The sequence below is a fragment of the Nylanderia fulva genome, unplaced genomic scaffold (assembly GCF_048542155.1).
Source record: "Nylanderia fulva isolate GAGA-0341 unplaced genomic scaffold, ASM4854215v1 Scaffold34, whole genome shotgun sequence".
Taxonomy (NCBI): domain Eukaryota; kingdom Metazoa; phylum Arthropoda; class Insecta; order Hymenoptera; family Formicidae; genus Nylanderia; species Nylanderia fulva.
This window is the reverse complement of record NW_028190411.1, coordinates 1315660-1342081: the sequence shown is the minus strand read 5'-3', so window position 1 is coordinate 1342081 and position 26422 is coordinate 1315660. Positions and strand designations below refer to the sequence as shown.

Here is a 26422-nt window from a genome sequence, read left to right as displayed (position 1 = left end):
ATGTGTCATATAATCTTATATAATATACACTATATATACATATATATAATATAAAAAATATAAAATATATATGCAACGTGTGTGTGTGTGTGTGTGTATACATGGTGCGCGGAAAGAGGCTGTGGGAAAGATAGCGCCTGCTATGCGAGATCTCCCGTTGCTATTTCGCTGTCGTGTTTACGAGAATGGCCCCTCGGCTCCAGACCCCGCGGCCAACCTTCGTCCTCCTTTATCACCGGCTATGCGAGATTAGCCGTCGAGTTGACGGACATGAGTCGCAGACTCATTGATTCCGCTCCAAGTTCGATTTTTTGCGCTCGATCGATCGGAGTGAGCTTTATGTGCATTTCTCCATTTTTCGTACCCTTAATCCATTTTCGCACATACTACATTTTCAAAAAGAGTAGAGTAGATTTATTTAGTTGAAAATTTCTTATATTGAAAAATTATTAAATTATATGTATGTCTTGACATGTCGATTAAAAAATAATAATTTGCCTAAAAGTCGTCATAAGTGCGAGCAGATTATATGTACATAATTTTAAGAACTATTGTTAAATGATATAACTTGAATGACAATGAATAAATGATTGTTAGATTTTTATCGTTTGAAAGGAGCAATTATTCATCTAAATTCTCTTGTCTATATTAAATTATTATTTGAACCAACTTGTTGTCTTCAATCCGGATTAGCTTGAAATATGCAATCGTTATCGAGAAACTATACATCAAACTTTATTTTTATTCATCTATAATTTAACTTTGTATTAATTATTCGATTTTTCGTCAGTTAGGTCCTTCAAAAATGAAATCGAATAAAGCAGACTGACTGTAGTTTAGAGATTCATTTTTTATACTAACAAAAAATTGTTTTCTTGTTTTCAGAATGGAGACTTTTCAAGAAGCCGGCGTTCAAATGCTAAAGGAATTCAGAGCCCTGTTGCAGCACTCGCCGTTACCACTTCCTGGCACTCGTCTACTTCAACTTTTGGCGCTTAACATGTTTGCTATCGAGACTACGCAGCTGAAGGGTGAGTCGTAATTTACTTTTCTTTTCACTTTTTCTTTTAATGTCAAAGAAATCTCGTTTAAACATTATGCGAATCGACAAATATGTGAGATACTTTGTCTATCATCAAGAACTTATTAAGATGATAGATTATGAATAGGTTTCAGAAACTGAAAAAAGTCTATGAACCTTAACGAATCAAGTTCTTACAAAAATATATGTAACAATTTTTTGAAAAGAAATATTTAAAACTATCTTTATGAATTTGGGACAAAAATCTGATAAAAGTTACGTAAAATTACATTAATTGTTTTTATAGATAATATACCTATATTTTCTTACATATATTGCATATGTATGTGAGATTACATTTGTATCTTATTTTCACTGAGATAATTTATGACGTGCAATCAGTTTGCGTGCACTTGTGAAATGATATAGATTTGCGTGTATTTTTTGCCATTCTCTTGATTGTTTAATAATTTTCGCATTTGCGACTTTGATTACGGAGAAGAACACCACTCGGAATAAAATCAACCGTCTAACGAGCCGGTTGTACTCGTTTTAGCGTTAACTCTTTTCGCGAATTTTTTGTTTTAAAGTGGAATACACGCTAGAAAACGAGATACCTAAACCGGTCACCATTTGAAATTTGCATCTTGCATGCCTAGATTATGCATATGAATGCATGTATAAATTCTACTGATTTTGACAAGGTTGCAACGGATTTCTAGCGCAGCTTAAATACCTAGAAAATTTCCTTTTCACACAAAATGATTTACATTGATTTGCGTTGCGGAGATTTTGCTTTTAAATTGAGCGCAAACATCTCCCAGTCAATTTTCAAGATAAAATTGCGTTTACTTTAGATTAGACCTGACGTAAAATGAGATTTATTAGATAATAAGCCTAATATGATTAAGAACGAGAAACTGTTTTGGGGTTAATCTCTGTCACGGTCGAGATGCATTCTATTGGGATGACTCGTCTTCCGCTTTAACTTGTCATCGACAAGCAACTGTGGTATGACGGTATATCCGGTTTAGGTAGATGTTACTTGACTCTCGGCTTCGACAATGACTCATGGACTGCATGCTCGTTCGAGAGAGCACACGAGCACCATAACTGCAACGAGCGTTCCCCGAGTTTTTGCATCTGCATGCAGGTGCTAGCCCTATATAATTATCACTAATTTCTATACGAGAGCGAAACCCCGTTCGCTCCAGGTTTCGCTCTTCTCAGAATGAACCCTAGTCTGAGTCATCAAGACTCTTCTTCTTTTGCTGCTCTATTTCCAAGGTGAAACTGCCCGTTCGAATCTTCCTTTGCACCTGCTCGGGCGTTTCTTTGCCCTTTTACTTTAACTGCGCAAAGTTGTCTTTTTTAGGTGATCGGTATATCTTATTTCGCAGTGGAAGTTAATAATGTCATCTTTGGGAGAAATTTGCATATGCTGATTTTTCGATCGCGTTTATAAATTATAAAAGAAAATATGTATACATTTTCGCGTATTAATATGCATGAATTTATATTTATTAATTATTATTTTTGAATTAATATTAAATTGAGCAATCATCATTATATATTTAAATTTTTTTTATAATATCTTATGAGATAGATATCTATCAGATCTAATATTTTCGATAAATCGTTGCACAGAATATCAAATAATTTCGGTTATAATAAAGAAAAAATTAAAGCGCGATCGCGTAAAAAATCTATTCAATAGAGAAATGGCGATGATCTTACTGTGCCAAAGAAGAGTTGGTTTCAAACGAGCGCGAGCGATGTGTGTTACGGGATTTTAGTACCTGAATCTTTAAGCAGGCGTTACCATCACGTGCGGGTTATACCTGGCGCGACTTCTCGTAATATTGCACGTGCGTTAATCTGCAGTGGCTTCGTCTGAGCGCGTATAGGTTTTCGCGGTTGAATTCTTCAGGATGTACGATAACGGTCGTGCGAGCCAAGTTTTTCCGCGGACAGAGATTGCGATTCACCTCGTATATCAATTATATATTTTTTTCGATTAAAAGAGAAAACGATTTTCGCGAAATTTTCAAGTTTTCCTTTTAGCCTCAAATATGCGTATTTTAACACACAACGAAATTTTGTATTATTTAATATATTATTTAAAAAAAATGTTTGCATCGGAAACTTTCGGTATCTCCGAGATCTGATCGATCAAGTCCGTTTGTTTCTCCGCGATGTCTCGTGTAAAATCTGTCTATTAAAAATTTTTTCGAGGATATATATAATCTTGTCCTCGGTGTAGTGATGATTCTCCATCAGCCAGCCAGTAATTGAAATCGTAAACACTGTCGGTAATGGACCATTGAGTTTATGCAACCGTGTCGACATTGTCTGCGGTTGTCGGCCGAGGAACGTCAGGTCCCGCCTTCATCATCCTTAAACCGCCGCGACACATCCCTGTGGTTTGCTCCCCCGATTCGGCTTTCTCTTTGCGTTGGATCAACGCTATGGATCTCGAAGCGAGCGTACGGTATACTGTCTGTGACGTCTTATTTTAATATACGAGAAGCGCGACCAAAGTGTAACGCAATACAAAAATTGATTATTACAAGAAAGCGAGGAAGAATTACTTGAAAAATTCTCCCAATCGATTTATCTTAACATCTCTTGTGGTGGGACTATTTTATCAACTCGTTATAGATTGCACGGTAATTTTCAGATGAATATAATTGTGTTAGACGAGAGCAAACGAGAATGATTTGGGGGGTCTATTTTGTCACGAAAAGAGGGTAAATGAACTTTCCGCGAGTACACTGAAAAAAAAATTATTTAATTAATCAAATAAATATTTATTTCGATACTCTTTTATACATCATTTATTTGAAACAAATACTCTCATAATCCTCGTTTTTGATATTTCTTTTAATTGCATCTCTCTCATCCTTGTTGTCGAATTTATTTTTCGTATGAATACACTGAAAAGAATTTGCTAACTTGACCAACCCTTTCAACTAAATATTATTTTGTTAATTAAATATGTAGAAATATTTAAATTAAATATTGAATTTAACAAAACTTATATTTGACTTAAATACTATATAATATATGTTAAATTGACAAAATAATAATTTTTTCAGTGTACATTTCTTTGAAATAATTAACGCACGTTTTTTTTTCATAAAATTATTCTACAATTAAAAGCACGAGATTAAATTTCGGAATTATGAAAAAAATTAAAAATTTCGAATTTGAATTTTTTGGAGAATCTTTTCGAGTTGAAGCGAATTTTGAAATTCGTTTTCCACATCCGCGCCGTTCGAATTTTTCCCTACGAATTATCCAATCGATTCCCAAGATGCGTATCAAGGAAGCTGGTGGCGGGAAATGCCGCTGGATCATTTCACGCGTGCATTTCACGGCTATACGCGTGTGCGAGGAACGAATACAGAATCCGGGGAACCCCGGAGGCTACCGAAGAATCGCATAACGTCAAGGCTGAGAGAGAGATGTCCCTAATGTCTATAATCTTGGATCATCTGCATCCGAGCTACGATCTGGCTTGTGGCTTTGCGTACCTTAAATCTAACCACGTTCTACTACCTGCCGTATATATAAAACCTATCAAGTACGAGTACTCGTCTTTCCCTTTTTCCCTTCATTGACGCATTATTAAATTGTTTCATTGTTTTATCTTCTATTTTTTTTTTTTTATCTTTTTCGATCTCTCACGCTTGATCGCGCTTCCGTTTCTCGTTGTAGACTCGATATCTCGGTATAATCGAAATTTTGAGCATTCACAGATGATACATTTATCGAGGAAGTTAAAATAAAAGGAATATTTTCTATTTTTATTAGGATAGAAAATTTGAAAGATCGCTCGGTTTAGATCATTTGCAATCTATACAAGTGGAATAATAAATGCGTATAAAAGTCAAGTCTTACAAATAGAATTAATTGGCGTCGAAGAAAGATATTTTAGCGCTTGTTATCTGAGTTTGCCCCTTTAAATAGAGTCTTTGAAATCTAAATACGGTTATTCTCGAGGGAAAATCTTGTATTGTAAAGTGCACGAAGAACGAGAATAGACTCATGCGTGGACTTGTTATTCCCGATAAAGAAAGTGTCGCGATATAATACGATACTGAGTGTCCGAATACGAAGTTATTTTGCTCGATCGAAGAGGAAGAAAAAAGGGAGCCTCGCTTCTCGGAAAGCCGAGCCGAGCGAGAGGGGCTCGTTGGCATAAATTATCGAAAAGTACAGCCCTCGAAAATCCAGCTCCTCTCACGTATGTGTGTATGCGCGCGTACTCGCCTCCTTCGAAATTGCCTCCCTAAAATATGAGAATTATTGCCCCTGGTCTCGTCCCGTCTCGCTCGCGCCTCTTGTGTTTCTTATTTCTCAAAAGCTTCCTTTCTTTCTGCGGCGGAATTCACGCACCCATCGGCAGCATACGAGAGTGAGAAGGAAAAAGAGAAAGAATCTCGCTGCTGTTGCTGCCTCATCGCGCACAAACGCGAGCGCGCCGTTTGGTTTTTTAATCTTTTACCTCACCCGAAGAGAAATCATCTCCGCGTGGCAATTCGTAAATCAGCTGGCAAAAACCGAGTCTTTCAATACCTTCCTCTGAGCCCTTCTCACGCGCGCGATTCTTTCACGTGGCCAGTCGCGCGGTTTATTGACCTTTGAACCTTCTAACCGCCCAGACGTGGTGTCCGAATATCGTCCTGTCATTACGCCTGGATGTGGGTCCTCGTTTGACGCGACGCGACGCGATGCGACGTCCTGCGATCCAAATTAATCCAGTCTCCAGACTCGCTGAATAGCGGCATTATATTATTCAGATTTGAATGTGGCATTCGCGTGTCAAATATTCTCTGTCATGTTAGTACGAGGGAGACAAGCAATGCTTTTTGTTTCTTTTTTCTTCAATAGGTTTATTATAAATCAATAATAATAAAATTATATCATGCATATTAAGATGTACCTACAAATTATTAAATATTTTTTCTTAACATATATATCTTTTTCATATTTAAATTCTTTTAGTTGTCAAAAAGATTTTTTTCTTTGTCAGAAAACAGAATAAATCGGATACATGATATAATTAAAACTCGTTCTATCCTTTTTTTTCTTTAGGGAGGAAGAAATAAATCTGTATGTGTGCAGAGATCAAATGTTAAAATTTTACTTGAAGAAGACGTCGAGTCTTAAACCGACAACTCTGTAATTTTTTCCATAATTTGATTTTAATATCTATGCGAGATACGCGAAAGACAAAATTATCTGCGATATCATGTCTTTGATAAATCGTCGGTTTTTTTAATGTAATCGTTGCACATTTTGCTTTCGAGCAAATGCAAGACGTTGCAAGTGTTATAAAAGCATCACCGGTTTCTTTGGCGAATTCTCGGAGACGATTTCAAAACGATTTTCATGTTCCTACGCGAGGGATTAGTACACGGAGCTGTTTTGCGAGTTTTTGCGAGTTTCTTTCCCGCGAATAATTTATAGCCTGGTAAGGACGATTAGAGCAACGGAGAGAAGCTCTGCTAATCTGCCCAACAGCGATGCGAGAGAACGCGCGTAAACGCATCATATTGCCGGTTGTGTCTTAAAAGTTGCATTTAAAGTGGCTTCCGAAGATGGTTTCTCTGTTCGATTTTAACATTTCGACAAAACGTACCGTATAAAAAATACGCGCGTAGAGATTCATAGATTTTACAAACAATGTGGAGATCTAATTCTTCATCAGTTCTTTCTTTATCTGTCCACAGAGAGAATTTTCTTGTAGAATTTATCCTGAAAAAGTCAGTGGTAATTGTGAGACAGTATAGTATTGGAAGAATTTTATAAGAGTTTCTCTGATTAAAAATTTATCACAATAAAAATATTCATAAATTTTTAATTAGAAAAACTCATAAAATTCTTCCAATACCATATGTGTATAGTAAAATTAATCGAAAATATTTTATAATTTTATTGCGATAGATATTAATATTTTAGAACTTATTTAAAATATTTTACTATGTACACATTAATATTTTTTATCGTGCTTAATAAAACTCTTATAAAATTCTAAGATAAAATGTTCTCCGTGTAGAATTAACATAATTTTTCTGAAAATAAGGGTTCAATCTTTAGAAGCTCGATCTTCTCTCTCAGTGACATATTGGTCGAGTCCCCGATGACATTTGTCGTCTTCTCGCTTGGTGTATACAGTGCGATCTGTTTTCTCTCGCAAAATCGACCGTTGCCTAGGTGCGCGAATGACCGGAATAACACATACACATACACACACCTATATGCACACGTAAGTCGGAGGTTGCGCATCTCTGTTCGCCCGCACTCATTCTCGTACCGCACGTCGCCGGAGATGGATGAGGAGCTCTATCTCAGGCGCGGAACCAGTTACGACTTGACGAGCTGTGTGTTTCGCGTAATGCTCCGCGATCTTATCGTCCTATTAATAATGAAACCGCGAACGGCGTTACACGTCGCGCTCGCGAAATGCCCCGTCGCTGGGTGCTCGTCTCTCTCTTTCGTTGCTCTCGACCGTTGCTCGCGCATTCGCGATCGGGTCAGCCGCATTTCTCAGCTCTCTTTTTCGGTATTCGATTTTTTTTTTCATTCATTGCAAAAGAGCAAACTGAATTATTCATGCGCCATTTCTATACACGCGAGCATCGAGGCGCGTTAGGAAAATTCTTTTAAAATATTCAGATGGTCTGCAGTCTCCTGGGATAGCCGTAGATGAGAGTTCGGAGGTCTATTGGTATTCGTTTTCGTCAGTTTGGCATACGTTGAATTATTCATGTATCGTTTTTGTTATAATGTATATCGCTTTTATAACTAAGGAATTTTTGCGATATATTTTGATAGATCAATTTTGGAATATTTGCAAAGATAGAGAAGGAGAGTTAACGCGAGAGAGCTCGCTAACACTCGTTTCTGGGCCGATCGTTCAGGAAGTTTGCTGAGCAAAGCTCGTAAAAAAAATGGGAAGGTAAGTACGAGTCTTTTCCGGGTGAACGCTATAATCGCTTGGTCATATTGACTTTACGTGAAACCGCGTGAGAATAAAATTGTTGAAATCTAGTCAGAGATCAAACTCGAATTGTCATTTTCGAATTTTTATAAATTATAAATTTATAAATTTTACATAATTTAATTTTAGATTTTATATATTTTTGATTAAGTGTATAAATTTATTATTAAATATCCCTATCGATACGAGAGATTTGTTCTCCCGTGCACGAGGGAGATGATACGAATCGGAATCGGTGATATGCAACCTTTAAAGGAAAATTTCGCAGGCGGGCTAATTAATTAGGCGGCTAACGGTGGTTCGCGCAGATTCTGCCAATTAAGGACGACGTATGCCACGTGCATTAGTTAGTTTCGCTAATTAGATATGTTGTCTCGCACGAATATCTTCTCTCTCTCTCTCTCTCTCCATTTTTATACTCGGAGGATAGGGCAGATAGGGATGAAGCGAGGAAGGGGAGGAAAACGGGGATATAAAAGCTGGTGTAGAAAAGTGTTCGTCCTTGCGCGCGAGCATAACATTCCTCATTCCGACGTCGTTGCGGCCAATTATGGACTTTTACAATTTTAAGCGAGTGGTTTTAGCCTCGCGTCTGATGGCTCGGTCGGAGAGTGCCTGCTTACCGACTATCAACCTTCCAACTGGCGGTAGACCAAGTCATTAAGTGATAAACGCTCGACTCCCGCTGGCAGCCGAGACCTCTCCCCTTCGGGGGCGAACCCTCCGGGTGCGCGCACTGTGTATATGTTGGATGGATGTACGAGTTGGATGATGGATGCGTTTCGTCGCATCGCGCGGCGCGCAAACGTCAAAACCGGCTGCGTTTTTACACGTCTCCGGGCGAGAGGTAGCGGATAATTTAGACGAAATCTTGTCTACAGAAAATATATGTAAAATAAGATGCAATTTAATTCGACCAAAAACTGGCTATTCATTTATTAAAAACAAGTACACACCAAGTTTCGACCCACATTGTGGTCCTTTTCAAGTGTGTTGTTCTTATTCAGCAATTACATTAATTAAAAATAGAAACACGACAGTTGTCCTGTCATAGAGAGTAGTTAACAGGTTGTCGATATGACAGGACAACTGTCGTGTTTCTATTTTTAATTAATGTAATTGCTGAATAAGAACAACACTTGAAAAGGACCACTCTCTATCTAAGAGTTAACTACTCTCTATCTAACAAGTACACACTACGTTTCGACCCACATTGTTGTCCTTTTCAAGTGTTGTTCTTATTCAGCAATACATTAATTAAAAATAGAAACACGACAGTTTCTGTCATAGAGAGTAGTTAACAGGTTATCGATATGACAGGACAACTGTCGTGTTTCTATTTTTAATTTATGTAATTGCTGAATAAGAACAACACACTTGAAAAGGACTACAATGTGGGTCGAAACGTAGTGTGTACTTGTTAGATAGAGAGTAGTTAACAGGTTGTCGATATGACAGGACAACTGTCGTGTTTCTATTTTTAATTAATGTAATTGCTGAATAAGAACAACACACTTGAAAAGGACCACAATGTGGGTCGAAACGTAGTGCGTACTTGTTTTTAATAAATGAATAGCCAGTTTTTGATCGAATTAAATTGCATCTTATTTTTTGTGAAAAATTTATCACTGGCGATCAACAATCTAATTGTGAATATATGTAAAATGTTCGAGCATATATATATGTATGTAGGATTCTCGAAGGATTCACACAGAGATTCGCTTTCTGGGAAACGTTTCCGCGGGAAAAGAAGTATACGACGTGGTCCGCAATTTCGACCGTGGCTTCCCGCGCGATTACGCGGTCCGGTTGTAACGGGCGAGCACGGCGGCAGATTAATACGATAGCAGGTTGAGGGAGAAAGCGAGAGAGAGAGAGAGAGAGAGAGCACGACGGGGGCAGGCAGGAATTGCATGTTATAGGTAATTGGCAATTTCTGTAACGCAATCCCGCTACCACCTGTCTGTGTTCGATCTGGGAGGAGTTTCGCTAGCGGGTGTTTGAAACTGTTGCTGCTACGGCAACGGGTGCACCGGTTATGGATGCACCGAGCAAGGACGGAGTAAACCACCGCGGCAGATCGGTATGCTCTCCTCTCGACACACGTAATAACGCTAACATGTTCCGACGCGCCCGTGAATTTATGTAGGCACGTCGAGTGCTCCTTTTCGAGCGCCAACCTCGGGAGAGATACTTGCGGAGTACTTTGGAGCCGCGCTTCTCCGCCGCGAAAAGAATCTCCTCGAGAGTGCGGGCACACGTGCGAGAAACGATCTTCCTTCACTTTTTCGTCAGCGTCTTGCGCGCTGAAACAAATTTGTTCAATTCGAATAAGTATTTATTTCAATACTGCCGAATAAATCATTTATTTGTGAAACTAATTTTATTTATTTGATACAAGAAAATCCTTTTCAAAACAGATTCATATTTTTACTTGTTTCAAATATATGATTTATAGAATTTTATAAGAGTTTTATTAAGCACAATAAAAAATATTAATGTGTACATAGTAAAATATTTTAAATAAGTTCTAAAATATTAATATCTATCACAATAAGTTATAAAATATTTTTGATTAATTTTACTATATACATATGGTATTGGAAGAATTTTATGAGTTTTTCTAATTAAAAATTTATCACAATAAAAATATGAACATTTTTTATTAAGCAGTATTGAAATAAATATTTATTAATTTAATTTTTTTTTCAGTGTGGAAGCTCGGCATAATCGGTGAAAAAAAATTATTTCTATTGAGAGAGAGACATGACTGAGATGTATTATTTATGCGTAATATATTTTTGCTTAGATTCTGTGGATGATTTATTATCGCTTTATAATGTATTCTTAATTTAAAATTGAGAACAACTATTGATACATCATTGATTAAATCTATAAAAAGGACAAAAATGTATATTAAAATATATTATGAAATTATAAATTCAAGTATGAAGGATGAGTAAGAACTAGGCACAGATTAGGCGCAATAAAATTATTTTTAAATTCCTCTATACTTATTTTGAACGTTTTCTTTGTTTGGATCATCCTGAGCATATCAATTAGTCAAAAATATACACATGAATTTTTTTACTAATTGATATGGCAAGGATAAGTAAGTATAGAGGGATTTAAAACAATTTTGTTGCACCTAATATTCGTACCTGACTCTTACTAGCCCTTTTCATACCCGAATTTGTACTTATATATCAAAGTCTTTTTAATGTTTTGTAAACTTAATACATTTTTCTGCGGAATTAAATATATTTTATATAAAAATATGATAAATAATTTAACATTTATTTATACATATAATGTATGATCAGAAGAGAAATCTTTTACAAAGTCCGATGTATGTGTAATATATATATAAACCATCGAGGAAAAGGGTTTTCAGATAGCGGAATTATTGGAGCCCTGTATAATCTGTAACACACAGCGGCTATAATCTCTTCCTCTCTCTGCCAATCTTGTTGCGCGCAAATAGATTGGAATTCTAAAAAGAAAAAAAGAAATAAAATAAATCTCTCGGTATATAATATTGGAGAAAAAAACGTCATTACCAGCGAGGTCGTAATATCGAATGTGTATTGCGCGCTTTGCGCGGTTTCTTCGGAGGCGCTGAAACGCCGCCGTCCTCGTCGCCAGGACGGAGCGAGCGACTCCGAGAGGGTGTCGGGAAGCTCTCGCTCGCTGAGAGGGCTATTATTAAAATTGATGTTGCAATGGCAATAAGCAGAATTGCCGGGTATTAAATTAAATTATTTTAATGTGGCAGCGCGCGAGAACGGAAAGAAGAAGGCTGAAGAGGGTTGGACGATCACTCTCAGTTGGAGAGAAGCGCTTTATAATATCCATCGCGCAGACCCGTAACATTGTACGTATTGCGGCGGAAAATGCAACAATTTTGTACACATTTTGATACGCGACGACCTTTACGACCTTAACGATGCTGTAGAGATTTCACGAGCGCGAACCTCGATTCGTTCGACGGGATCGTTTAATTCTTTCTTTTTTTATTTTCGTCTCGATACATTATGATTTTCAATCTGATTTTTTCTTTATGAGAGTTATTTACAGATTTTTGAATTTCTTTCTTAATTTTTTTTGTGAATTATTAATTCGAGAGGCTCTCTTTGTGTCTCTTAAAGTAGTATTATTTATTGTATTATTATTAATTATATATTGAACAATATTATATTTTAAATTGTTCTTCTTTTCTACTATCAAATTTAAAAATTTCTATAGCAAAGAATAATAGAAATTGTAAAATTTTCACGTTTGCTCTATTCTGTGAAATTTTAAATAATTTTTTGCGTAATGTTAAATTAAGAAAAATTGTGATTATATACAGAGAATTTTACAAGAGTTTTTCTCTGAATAATATTTATCACAAAAAATATTAATATTTTAATATTATATATTGATATTTTTTATCGTAAATATATTAATCAGGAAAACTCTCACAAAATTCTTTCAATACCACATAGTCTCATATATGAATACCATGATTTTCGGGATTGAAATTCTACGAGAAAATTCTCTCCGTGCAAATAATCTATCTCGCAACGTTGGATAATTAAAATTCCACGACCTTGTCGTCGTCTTCCGCGGATCTTCCCGCTTCGCTCGCGTTCTCGAGTATATTAATCGACGCAGAACAAACAGCCCGGTCGACTCGCCGCGATGTGTTTGCTCGCCGGTGCTCTTTGCTCATACACGCTCCGCGAGGCGAAACGGATTCTCGCCCTTGGCAGAAAGAAAGGATCTTTTTCACGAGCGTGCACCGTTGAACACGTCGGCGACCAAGTCCGCCATCGGCGCTTGAACGTAGCCCCTCCGTGTTTGCCCGAGAGGCGCGAATTACGACTCCCCAGTGTCAATATGTCAGCGCGAATATTTCATTTCCGACGACGGCGGCGCACCTCTTTCGCGCCACTTTCCTGCGCGTTATATCGCACTTCGATACTTTTACGCCGGTCATCTCGCATAAATTCTGTTTGCCGCCGACTTTCTCCAGAATTCAATTTTAGAGCTTTACGCCAGAATTAATGTCTAAGTTTTAGAGAGAGGATCCAGGGTGTCTCGCGGTCAGGGAAATCTGGAAAACCGGGTTTCTCAAGAAATTTTACTATTTACCACTGGATTTTTTCACATTCTACATTTTGTCTCAATAATTTGAATTTTTTTCTTAAATAAATATGAACTTTTTCTCTCAGGACGCTAATAGTCTGTGTTGCGAAAAATCGATTCATCTACAGCGTGTTTGTTAATTTATATTTTTATCGTGTTAATTATATATTTGGAAAAAATAATAAAATGTCAGGAAAAAATTAATTTCTGCTCTTGGAAAATTTGAAAAATTCAGGGATTTTTTTTTCATTGAGTCTGCTGGGACACCCATTGGATGAGGTTTTGTGCTAGTTTCTATATAGGAAAAATATCGATAAAAGTAGGATAAAAAAATTAGACTTGTATCACAGAATAAATTTTCAAAAATATATGTATGAATCGATATATTTAAATGCATCTCTCTCGTCTCTTATTCGAATCTCATTAAGCTTTAGCTGATTTGATGCTATCTTTGCGAAATCTCATCTTGAAGCTTTTTTGTTTATCAGCAAAATGGTAGAGTAGTCTAATTGACTTGTCTAACTTTTCTTTAGCGATGATGATTAGTAAGATTATCCTCTTTACCTTCGATGTCATTTCCGGTTGTACCCAGCTGATCACTCACTTCATCTTAAATGATCTAGGTAATCACAGGATCGCGGAAAGGATGTTAGAAAGAATCTCGGCTTTTAAAAAGTAGAAGAAACTTCCTGAGATCTAGAGATCAAGTTAAAGTCAACGAGAAACTTCCGCAAAGGTCTTACATTTCGATCGATGCGAACAAGTACTCTTTCCAACTCGTTTTCCAATTTTTTGCTCTTTTGACTATCGTTACATTTCTCACGTTATTAAAGAAACTCGAATAATAGTTCGGATAAATTGCTGATATGAATCAAATGTCTCCTTTTATTTCGTAAGAGTGATTAATTAAAAATGACGATTTGATTACAATTTTTTCTATACTATTTCACCTTAACGTGATTTTTTTTTTTCGAATTTATGTTATCGATATGTAAATTGATTTCCGATCTGATGATTCCTACTTGCATGGACGATAAATTATTCTCGCATAACATCACGACGCATGAATTATTCCTTGGAATGATTGTTGAAACAGTTTTTATGGACGAGATCTCGTCGTCTCATTGAAAGAAAAAAAGAAAAAAAAACGCGAAAGAGAAAAATGACGGATAAAATTGTTCTGCCAGGCAAAACTCGCTGATGGGAATCGATAATATTTGCCATCTGTTATCGCTTGACAAAAGTCCGCGTTTTTAGTACTTGCAAAAAAAAGTTGCAATCGATAATTCAATAAAAAATATTTCCGATTTTTTTTGTTAAGAGTGAAAGTAAAAATAATTTTTACAAATTCGATATTTATATTCCAATAATAAATTCTAACTCTAATTAAAATGTGCAGAAGATATAGTTTTATTTCACTTATTTTAACGATTATTTGTTTCAACTAGAAGAAGAGAATCCAAAATCAAATTGAAGTGTCAAGACACGGGATACGATCATTGCTCGAAGTTTTCCAATAAAAATTAGTTCCTCAGTCGAAAAGACAAGGAAATCCGTTTCGCATATAATCATTAGCTAAATTAGTGTAATTATCAATTTGAGGATATCATAATTACTATAACTACAGGATATGAACGTTTTTGTTCTCAATTTCAATTCTCGAATTACATATAAATTACCTCGCTGATCTTGGGACCGGCGATGATTCAAGACTACCTACCTTTCACGATCGAGTGTCGAGATACTCCCTTCCATGCTCGCTTGCATTACACAATCCCTCCTCCCCCGTCAGGACATCAGCATAATTTCGCGATATCCGCGGCGAAGGCGGAGCCGAGTGACTTACGAAATCTTCCGGTAAACATCGCCCGAGGGACACCGCCGTCGTTGTCGCAATATTGTCGCGGATGGGCGCGGTCTCTCCCAAGAAGAGGAGTCCTCGTCAGTCGTTGTGGTCGATGAGACTGCCGACACGGAGAGGATAAAAAGAGGAGGATATCCCTCCGGCGGTCGTCCTTGCCCTCGCCGGTCGGCCCACGTCAAGGCCATCTTGCTTCGGGCGCAATGCACCCGCCGTGGGTTCTTCTCTCTCTCTCGCCTCGAACTCGTCTAATACACCGCATCGCTCCACTTCAGCTACCCCGTGGCAAGACTCCGGCCGTTTCTCTCCCTCCATTTGCCTGCTACTCGGTTCACCAGCAGGCAGGTTACACACAGTTACAGCCCTCCCTATCCGCCTTCTGTGCTACCCGCGACTTCTCTCCGAGCTATCGTCACGGATCGCGAGAGATGCCTCTTCTTTCTTTTCTTTCATCCCGTTAACCCTCGCCCTTTTCTCTCTCTCTCTTTCCCACCCACTCGGTCGCTATAAATATCCGGCGAGACGTTATTTTTAACTCGGCCTGCAACCAACGTGTTGTGCACTCCTAATGGAAATCGCATACCGAATCGCGAGATATTATTTGTATCGATTTGACAATTTAGTGATTCATTGGACGGAATGATATGCGAATTACATTTACACCTCATATATGAGAATTTGTGATAAATCGAGAAAAAAATCCCAGAAGATTTTATGGATCGTATATCATTGATGATAGAAGAACCATCGTGAAGGACTCGTCTCATCAGACAAGGGGGCTTTTTTTGGTAGCGATATCGATAGCTTTTTTTTTTATCATTTTCTGACCCTTGTGGGAGCCATCGTTTTTGGGACCCCCGGGAGCTTTAGTTGGGGTCGACCCGACACTATTCACGCGTCCGCATCACCTTCTGCTTCTCGTTCGATCTTCCTCTTCTTACCTCTTGTTCCCGTCTTCCTCTGGCTGTTTCGCTGCTTTTTCTGCCTTCCCTTCCCGCAATGTTCTCTGGAGCATGACGCCGGCCGTTGATTAGACCCTCTCCTCGTTCCCGTCGAACCTCTCCTCGCTTTACCTTCCGCGCTTCTGCCTCGCTACTTTTTATCGTGACTGCGTGACCTTGCCAAGGTCGGGTGAACGAACAGCAGTAGCTGCAGCGGAGATGACGTTGACGCGGCTAGATCGGAACGCTTGAGACAGTAGTGGAACCGCGGATATACAGGGTGTCCTAGACATACAGGGGCATCGCGCGTTAATGGAAGACTCTTAAGGTTATTTGGAAGCACCAATAATTCTCGAGTTATAAACCGAGAGAAAATAAAAGACTTTGGAAACTGAGTCTTGTAAGAATAAATTGACGAAAGTATTTTTGACAAAACTGTTTTTAATTATTAGCAAAAGATTTTTTAGTTAATTTCATGTGAAGTTTACTTTAATAGAATTTTAATTTAAGGCTTAGTTCCAAAGATATATGATTTCAAAAATTGGGAACAATAAAAAAATGATAATGACTTTCCTCGACATTTTCGCTGAAAGTCGTCTCCCATAAACGTATGGTACATGATATGTCTTGTAGTACAATTCTACTATGAAATATTTTTCAGGATCATAGTTTTTCGAGCGAGAATAAAACATTCAATTTTTTAAATAAACAGCAATCGTATTTTTTTTTTTTTTTATTTCGACAGCCCGACTTGTTTGTCGATCGAACGCGCGTGGGAAGCTGCGGCAAATAAATTTCGACGAGTCCGAATTTTTCGTTCTCGGTCAACGTGCAAGGTCGGTGGTCTTGTAAATTGAAATTCCACATAGAGCGAGTTACGGATAGGACAAGCGTTCGCCAAAGGCTGGGTCGTGTGTTTTCCATCCGACGGTTATTGGCCGCGAATCAAAAGTCAGTCGAGCCTGGCTGTTCATTTCCTGTCCTTCTAATCACGCGCGTGGTCTCGGGACGAGATTGCTTAACGAGAGTTGCGCTGAGAGAAGAGAGAGAGAGAGAGAGAGAGAGAGAGAGATATGTATATATATTCCGTACTTTCGTTCCTTCGTTAAGCCGACAACAAATTGACGATCGTTCCGTAGGTAGCGTCGCGACTCTAATTCGGTCTGGCTATTAAAATCCGCTTCCTCCGCTTGATTGCGTATCACGAAACGGGTAATAGGTAATAGTGATCGCACCGGGAGAAAAACACCACATGTTAATACCGTTTAACGTAAGCACGCCTCCTTTTTGCCGATCGAACGGCTTAACGGCGACGTTAATAATACCGGTACCGCGAGATAGATAATAATCGACGCTTATTGTTGTGGAATCTCTCGATTTATCGAAGCCTCGGAATGCCGTTGCTCTTCCGCTCCGACCTCTAAAGCGTTCTCGGGGCGCCGGATTTCTTTTCGATTTATATCTCTTGAATTTTTATTCGACCCTTTGAAAAATACATTTCCCATTTGTATGCAGATTGGACACATCTTTTTATACTTTCATTAATTTTCTAAATCTAAATTCACTATTAATAGTTATATTTTGTAAGATGAGATGTAGATGATTGTGAATTGAAATTACGGAGCAAATGCGAGCGCGTTTAACGGAATCTACGGTAATTGATTCCTGCGAAGAGGCTCTACATATTCATATATGTATATACATATCTCTCTCTTTTTTTCTCAGATGATTAACAAAAGCCGTGATACGTCAAAAGTATATAAGCTCGCGTCTGCAACCGTGTACGGACTACTTGTTAAACATATAGATTCCTGTCTACGTATATATATATATATATATATATATATATACTAAAACGAAGTCTGGTGGATATTAACTTGCGCGCGCGAGAGACAGGACGTGTTGCGAAAACCGGCTAACAGGACGATTAATCAATTAACTCTGGCTGCGCGACAGTCCTCTCGTTTACAACGAGCGAACTGGGGGATGACGGACAGTTCTTCGGAGCTGCGCCAGATAAACGACAATTTGCAAATTAATAGCGCTGTCATTAAGCGCGCTACCGCGCGAAACGGCGTGAATTGCGAATGTCGTCCGTGATCAACGCTTACGTGTATATATATACGTGCGCGCCCGTGTCTTCTTCTCCGTGGCTGACGCGCGCGGAATAAACGATACTCCGGCGGCTCTCCCAGGAAAATGCCTGGCGAGATTCCGCACGGGGAAGAATGTTGCGAAGAAACGTGTGGCGTTTGTATAAAATCAACTTTCCCAGGGCAATCCGACGTGCGTCTATTAGCGTCATCGCACCGGTTTCCATTCAGACACACGGAGTATTTCCCTCCTCAGAGGTCGGATGCTATATATTCTTTTAATCGAAGCGGAAATCATCCAGGGAATTTTTACTATGCGTATTTAAATATTATGAGAATTTACTAGCGGTCACAGGGAAATCGGGAAAACCGGGCATTGTCAAGGAATTTTATAAATCTGGAATTGTTAGGAAATTTTACTATTATCTGAATTTTTTCACATTATTCTACATTTGTCTCAATAATTTGACATTTTTTTATTAAATAAATATAAACTTTTCCTTGACTTCCAGCTAATTTTCTGTGTTGTTAAAAATCGATTCATCTACAGCGTAAAAATATCTCAAGGATTTCATGATTTAATTGATTCGTCATATAGATATATGCAATATGCAAATTATATATTTGGAAACATAATACTAAAAAGTCAGGGAAAGAATTAATTTCTGGTCTTGGAAAATTTGAAAAAGTCAGGAAATATTTTTCATTGAGTCTGCTGGACACTCTGATTAAATATTAATTATACAGGATATCTGAGGGACGCAGAATATTGAATTATACAAGAATTTTTAAGTATAGAGATGAATTGCTTATTAGACGTTTTAATGTATCACGGATTTATATATTCTTATTTTTATTTACTCGATTATTATTATGATTCAATTATTTTGCTGCGCATTCTCGATCTTAATTATGTATATCGAAAAGTCGACGGAATGTCTCGCATAATATGCGAATTTCGATCATTTCATTATATATAATTATCATAATTAGCTGTTATCAACTTGTGCAGTCGATTATTTCAAGATGCTCGTTTAATATTCCTCGTACGTTTACGCATAGCACGTAAAATATTTCGGCAATACTTACAATTATAGAGTCAAATATACTTTGTCCATTATCTAAATACAATTCAGATTGAAAACGCGCAGTAAAACAATCGGATCGATTTAAATAAAATAAGAATAAGTTCCACGATACATTAAATTTTAATAAGTAATTAATCTATATATATATATATATATATATACTTTAAAATATTTATATAAAAAACTTTATAAAAATAATATTGTGTTGCTATGATAGAAGGGGAAGGTGGGAAGTACCTGGACATTTACGAGCATTGGAATACTCGTGACTTGGCTCGAGAATCGAGTTCTTGAGATTCCCTTTCTTTCTCCTTCTCTCTCTCTCTCTCTTCCGCAAAAGTTTTACTTGAGTTTTAGATTTATAGATCTAAATTTAGCCGGCGCAGATTTTCTCGCACTCGCACACGCAACTTTGTATGCGACTCGGACTGCGCGCGAAGCCCGGAGAAAAAGACGCGTTTACTTTTGTATTTGCACGAACACTTATATACCTCGAGGCGCGAGCCGGCCTTTGCGAAGCCCGGTCGTTTACGACCGTTAATATATAACTTCCCGCGAGAAGGGGCGCGCGCACAATATAATTGCAGATACCTATGCCGCAAGAATTTCGATCCGACGCGACGCCACGACGCGCTGACACGCAGGAACCGAGAAAATATGCATCCTCCGATGCGTCTCGATGTGGAAAATTATCCCGCTTAACGATAACTGCGAGTGTTACTTTGTACCCGCTAACGAGAAACTGCTTTAATCCAAAGTCGCGTATACCTCTAAACTGACCTTTTATCATTATAGCATTTCGCGTAAAAATATATACCTGCGGAATTCTGCAATTTTTAATTTAAGAAATTGAAGAATAGTTGACAATTAATTCTGTTTTATCAAATTTTATCATTTACAGGGTGTCTAGCGGTTAGGGAAATCTGAAAAACTGGGCATTGTCAGGGAGTTTTATCAATCTGGAATTGTCAATGAGAAGTCAGGAAATTTTGCTGGATTATTTATATATTTGGCAAAAATAATACTAAAAAGTCGGGGAAAAAATTAATTTCTGGTCTTGGAAAATCAATTTTTTTTATTGAGTCTGCTAGACACCCTGAAATTTGAGTAACCATCCCACCTGTCTGTTCACACATATTTACGTGAATTTTTTTGTTCAAAATTGTCTCGAGAAATGGGTTTTGATGTTACGCAACAGTTTCTTATAAAAAAGTGAGAATTCTCGATATTGTCTTATAATACACTTTTTTTATATATCGAGGAACGCTCGACGTCAGTGTCCATCTGAGAAAATATGTATTTGCGGATTCGCCGTGATCGTTTCTCGATCGTTTTCTTCGATAGGCGACACACTCGCGAATCATCTACCGCGAGCGTAACAAATAGCGCACGTAGATTCTGAGCACGAGATTGTTGTTGTTGTTGTTGGGGTGGTTCGCGGCTTCTCGTCTACGCGGGTCTTGTAGCGCAATCTCATCACCACGGCCGTTCGTGCAGAAATTGCGGGAATTGAATAGTTGGTCGAGAGCAGACGAGAGAAAGAGAGATCTTTCATTTTCCAGACCGCGGACTCGTTTTCTCCCTCGCTATCTTACGTTTTATTTCTTCCGCATATTTTCCTACGCAAAACGATTCGTTTTAATTTAAGCACGAGGCCTAAATTAAATTTTTCGCGGTATCGCGCTGCAAGACTTCATTATATATTACGCAATCTGTGCGGTTTTAAGCAATACACGTTCGATGACGTGGTATAATAAAAAGGTAGATCTATAATTTGAGATCGATTCATTAATCATGCGAAGCAATTATTCTATCGAAGAATACAATTTTTCGCTGCTGCAGCACATCCAGCAGATTACGGTTGCCTAATTTACATACTGTGCATCCACTGCAGAAAGCTTGATCGTTTCCATCGTGTGTGCACGCACGTTAGAGATTGAAACAGGAAGAATATAGCTTAAATGAAGGAGGATAAAAAGGGGGAAGATTAGGTTTGCATGCTGTTTGTGGCGTGATGCAAAATATCTTTTCACCGCTTTTTGCCGGCGTTAAAGTCACCCCGGGAAGTGTGATTAGTCAGTAAAACAGGATTATCCGCGACACGACATCGCGTTATCCGATCATTTCCCATCTCGGTCCCATTCTCGAGATTTTTGCTCGCTTTTTTTTTTTCTTTTGTCCTCGCGGCACCTTTTTCCGCGAAAGCGAGCCCAATCACGGTTCCTATTCAGCGAACCCTATCGGTCTAGCTGCGGCTGTCTAGATGCGAGAAAAATGAGTCAGATAAAAGTCTAGCCGACTCCCCAGGTGGAGATGTGGCGGATGACAAAACGTCTCGGCGCATCTGTCTCTCTCTCTCTTTCTCTCTCCTTCTGTGAACTCCGCCGCTCTTCTGTACATATACCTTTCTTCTAATCCCTGCCGATCTACCGAGCTGCGCGAGCGGTGGACAGGACGGAATCATGTCGGTGACCTCGCAAGGTCCCGCCAAGGTCGAACGTTGAGCTCCCGAGCCAGTCGCCAGCTCTCTCTCTCGAGAGAGAGATGCTAATCTTTCTTCACCGATCGGCGTGATCATCAGCGCCACCAGCATCTCGCTACCAGCTGCCACTATTACTGTTCGGCACATCGATTTCGTGACTCATTTGCAGACGAATAAAACGCTACCTGTCATATTTCCGCGGTCTCTTTCTTATTACAACGTGAGGATTCGAGGCGAACGTTTAGTTATCGCTCTTCTCGACGAGATAAAAATCATCAGTCCTGGAGATGAGGCCGCATCATCAGTCAGGTTGATGTGTATTTTATGTTAAGTCGAGAGAGAAGGCGCAGTTTAGTGTTCAAAAATATTGAAAGGCATTTTTCGCGAAGTCATCAATTTTTAGCAGAAAGAGAATGTTCACGTAAAGTTTTCATTTATTTGGTATCATCTCACCGCGTGAAATTTAATTAAAATATAAAATAATTAAATGCTAATTTATTGATATGTGTGATCCTGAATTTATTTTACTCTGATTAGCAGGAAATTTATATTAATGATGGAATTATTGACTTGACGTTTTTTATGCTAACATTTTTGAAAAGTACTTACAAGTGGAATTAAAAAAAAAACGTGTCAGAATTAATTGATTGAGCTTTGATAAAATTGCTCAAAGATGCAAGTTGAGTTAAAAAATATTAGGTACAATTGATTTTAAAATTATATGTTTTTATAAATGCTCCAACATATACATATTATTTAATACAAGTATTTAATAATAAAATAGTCAAAAGTAAATAGTTTATAAGCTTTATATCAAATTATTTCCTAATTTAATTGCTACTGAATTATTGATATCTTTATAAAACATGTTTAATATCATTTTAATATTAATTTTCTGCTATTGATAGCAGAATTAATTTAGGATTACAGCAAAAAACTAGTAATAAATTAATATTTATTTATACCATACATCTGAATTTGATTTCTCATCTTTAAATAGGATTGCCTAGGAAATAAAAATAAATATTTTTAGTAGAGAGTATAAAGAAACGGGATTTTTTTTAAATCTCGCTGTTTAGCAGGTTTTTCTATTTTTAAAACGCAATACATAAGTATATATTTGTAGAGAAATAAGGTACATATTTTAATATTCTCAAATTTCATTTTACAATACAAAAAGAAGTATATGTATTTCATTATTCTATATCGAAATTTTGCTCTTATTTTTAATCTCAATTTTTTGGATTTTAAAGAGATTTATAAAATAAATTATTAATTATAATAAAATAAAATAAATATTGAGATATAAAAATAAAATAAATTAATTTTCAAAGAGACCAATCTGACTGCTTAAAGTATCAAAATAGATGTTGGATGTGAGATTAAAAAATAGGAGAATAATTCGCGAGATATATATATATATATAATTATACACGAGCAATCCTGAACTTATAGATAATAAATATGTACGAGAAACACAGCAGAGAACTAAATCGAATGGAGCAAAACAACTGCTTTAAGAAATCCGATCACACAGAGATATTGTTTTTACACGCTCCAGTATCTCTTGATACACAATCGCGTCGGACAGTATTTTGCGAGCGAAAAAAAAAAATTTTTTTTTCTTAACAGAGCGCAAACAACTTACGTTCATCAAGATGATGATGGCCCCGCGATATCGTGACGTGCAGAATTTCGGGATGAGACCACCGTTCGTCTTCTTCCCTCTGCTCTCATTGTGCGCGCGCGTTTGGGTCATCGGCCCGGAACGGTCGTTTCTTGCGAAATTTATCTCACTGCCATTAATGGCACCAAGAGGAAGAAAAGTACGGGATGATCCGGGAATATGGAATATCGTAATCGAACGGCCCCGGCATCGTTCGACGCCGTTCTATTAAATCTCCAGTTTGCGGCGCAAAGAGGAGCCCTTACGAGGGAACCAGTTTCCGATAGCTTAACAGACTTACGTATATATACGTATGTATATGCGGAGGCCCTTTCTCCTTCTTCCCTGTATCCCAGCTTCCCTCTGCGTGCGCCGAACGATTCCTTATCGACTGAAAAAAAAAAAAAAAAAAAAATGATCAAGGACGTCGCATATCTCGCCGCGCGCATATATATATATCGGTGCATATATGCGCGCGCACGGTGCATGCGTGCAATCCGGTGTCTTACAGTTCGTTCACACGACGGCGAAGTCGGCGACGACGCAGCCTCCTCTTAACGTGTTCTTGGCGCCAGGCGCCTGCTGTCAAGTGATTCCTTCTGCGGTGTCGCGTGCACGAGCTGAGAAACGATCGCGAGTATCTCGTCGCTAAATTTCCCATGCTGGAATATATATAAGACTCGAACCGCTGCCCAGGTTGCAGCATCTTCTTTCTTCTTTTTAAATTTGTTATAAACGAGAAGAGAATCGCAAATATGGTATACATCCTTCGTTAAGAAATTCTGAAAGTGAAGAGCGCAAATTATTTAGAAAAAAAAAAAAAAAAAAAAAATGATAAATAGCCGTATAAACGCTAGGGATTTATTAAGGGAGGATAGGAAATTAAGTTAAAAATGAAATAAAGTTTAGCCTGCGCTAAAAGGGGTCGAAGTCGTTGAACCGTAGCCGCGAGATATGCACTATGTTAATAGTATGGTAATGCGACACGAGCGGGATATTACTGCTGGAAAATGCGTGCGCGTTCTCTCTCTCTCTCTTTCTTGAGCGCGCATCGATAAAATGACTAATAAAATGACGATTATGCCGGGCCGAGTCTAATGAGGAGAACCCATTAATCTACGGGCGGTGATTAGTGCGATGTAAACGGCGCTCGCGCGAAGGTCGACGCCGAGGATTCACCTATGCCCGATTATTTACGGGCTCGTAGCTCATCGTCTACCTCCGGGCGGTCCGCGAGCGTCGTTCCTCTTCGAAGGCGCTATCACCGGAGAGTCACCGGTGTTAAATTCATTGCGCAACGTTGTACCTCTCAGCTTTTGAGACGCGTCACGACGCGGACTTCTCCGTACCATGTGGAGAAGGAAAGGGGTTTTTTAACACAGCGAGAGGGAATTTTTGAAGAAAACTTTCAGGGTGTCTAGCGGTCAGGGAAATCTGGGAAACCGGGACATTACCAGGGAATTTTATAAATCTGAAATTGTCAGGGAAAAGTCAGCTAGACTTTTTTACATTCTACATTTGTTTTAATAATAATTTTTAATTTTTTATTAAATAAATATAAACTCTTCTTTTTGACTCCCAACACGCTAATTTTCTGTGTTGTTACAAATCAATTCATCTACAGCGTGTTTGTTAATTTATATTTTCATCGTCGTGTTATTTTATTTCAATATGTTTGATAGAGACAATACTAAAAAATTTGATATAATATAAATAAAAAAGGTTTTGCTTATCGAACATAATGCAGATTGTATACAATTTAAAAAAATTATAATTATATATAATTGATTTAAATTTTTGTTTTTTAACTTCCGAACCTTTTCATTGTTGACAAAAATATATCAAGGATTTCATGATTTAATATTTAATTAATTTATCATGTAAATATATGCAAATTATATGTATGGAAAAAATAATCTTAAAAAGTCAAGGAAAAATAAATTTCTGGTCTTGGAAAATCTGAAAAAGTCAGGGAATTTTTTTCATTTAGTCTGCTGGACACCCTGATTAGTCACACTTATTATTCTGCGCAAAGTGTCATTTTTAATGAGAAAAATTAATTTCTAAAGGAAACACCATATGGAAAATATATTAAAATTAAATTTTTTTTTATGAAAGGACTTTGAAGTAGGATATAAATGGAGTAACTCGAAATGAACATGTTTTTAAAAAAACAAACAGATTACAATTCAATTTTCCTCTCACATTCAGAGTGACATTTTTGTGCAACATTAATTAAAAGTATACTGCATATGCCAAGATTATAAAAATTCGGCGTGACAAATAGAGAGAAGATATAAATAAATCTAAATAAAACAACGCGTATGGAAAAAAAATATACATTATAATTAAAATTTTTTAGTGAACGAGAAGATTAAGAAGAAACAGGATGCAAATAGAAAAAGACAGATGGCAGATACATTTTTCAACAGGGCAAATTAATTTAATGAAAAAAAGCCGGGAATCGGTGGCTATTTTACGACTCACTTAATTTCGTTATTATATCGTTCTTATGGGGCAATATTCGCGAAAAACATGTCCTCCGCCAAGTAGATGCAACATCGTAAAGGTTGCACGATATATTGTGAGCGGCGTAATATCTCTATAATAGCCGTTAACGACTCGGAAAGGTATAACGCGCGGTGAACAGCGGGTAAAATGCAGTAGCGAGGATTGAAACGTTAAACCGCAAAACGAGCGCGCGGTTCTACGCGTCCGTGCGTGCTGCGCTGCTTAAATAATGCGTAAAACGCTCGGCCGAGATATTCGCGGCCATTAAAATCATCCTACACCTTCGCGGCGGATCCCTCGGAGTTGTGCTCCGCATTATAACTACATTTAACGATACATAAGGTTCTCGTGTTGGCTATTAAAACGCGATTATCCTCGGACAATAGTCTGCTTATATTCCACTGTAGTCGTTACTAAAAGAGAATGGGGGGTAACACCGAATTAACGAGAGTGCTTTCTTCTCTCGGTGTAGCTCCGAAAGAAGCGCTTCACCTGTCAAAAGATAGAACGGTATATATCGTCGTCGATATCGATTGCCGAACACGCGCGATCGATTATCTGTTATCTTACCGTTAACCACTTAAGGACCCGAGAACTGTCAAAACACAGGTGAAAAAAGA

At 37.8% G+C, this 26422-nt stretch overlaps 1 protein-coding gene across 1 annotated transcript in view; it reads left to right on the top strand.

The window, feature by feature from the left end:
* Window positions 1-26422, top strand: part of LOC114937461 (Smg6 nonsense mediated mRNA decay factor) — a 100744-nt gene that overhangs the window by 25829 nt on the left and 48493 nt on the right. Inside the window, 1 exon segment of the mRNA XM_085485103.1 lies at window positions 886-1031. Within this exon segment, the coding sequence (XP_085341229.1) occupies window positions 886-1031 (146 nt within the window).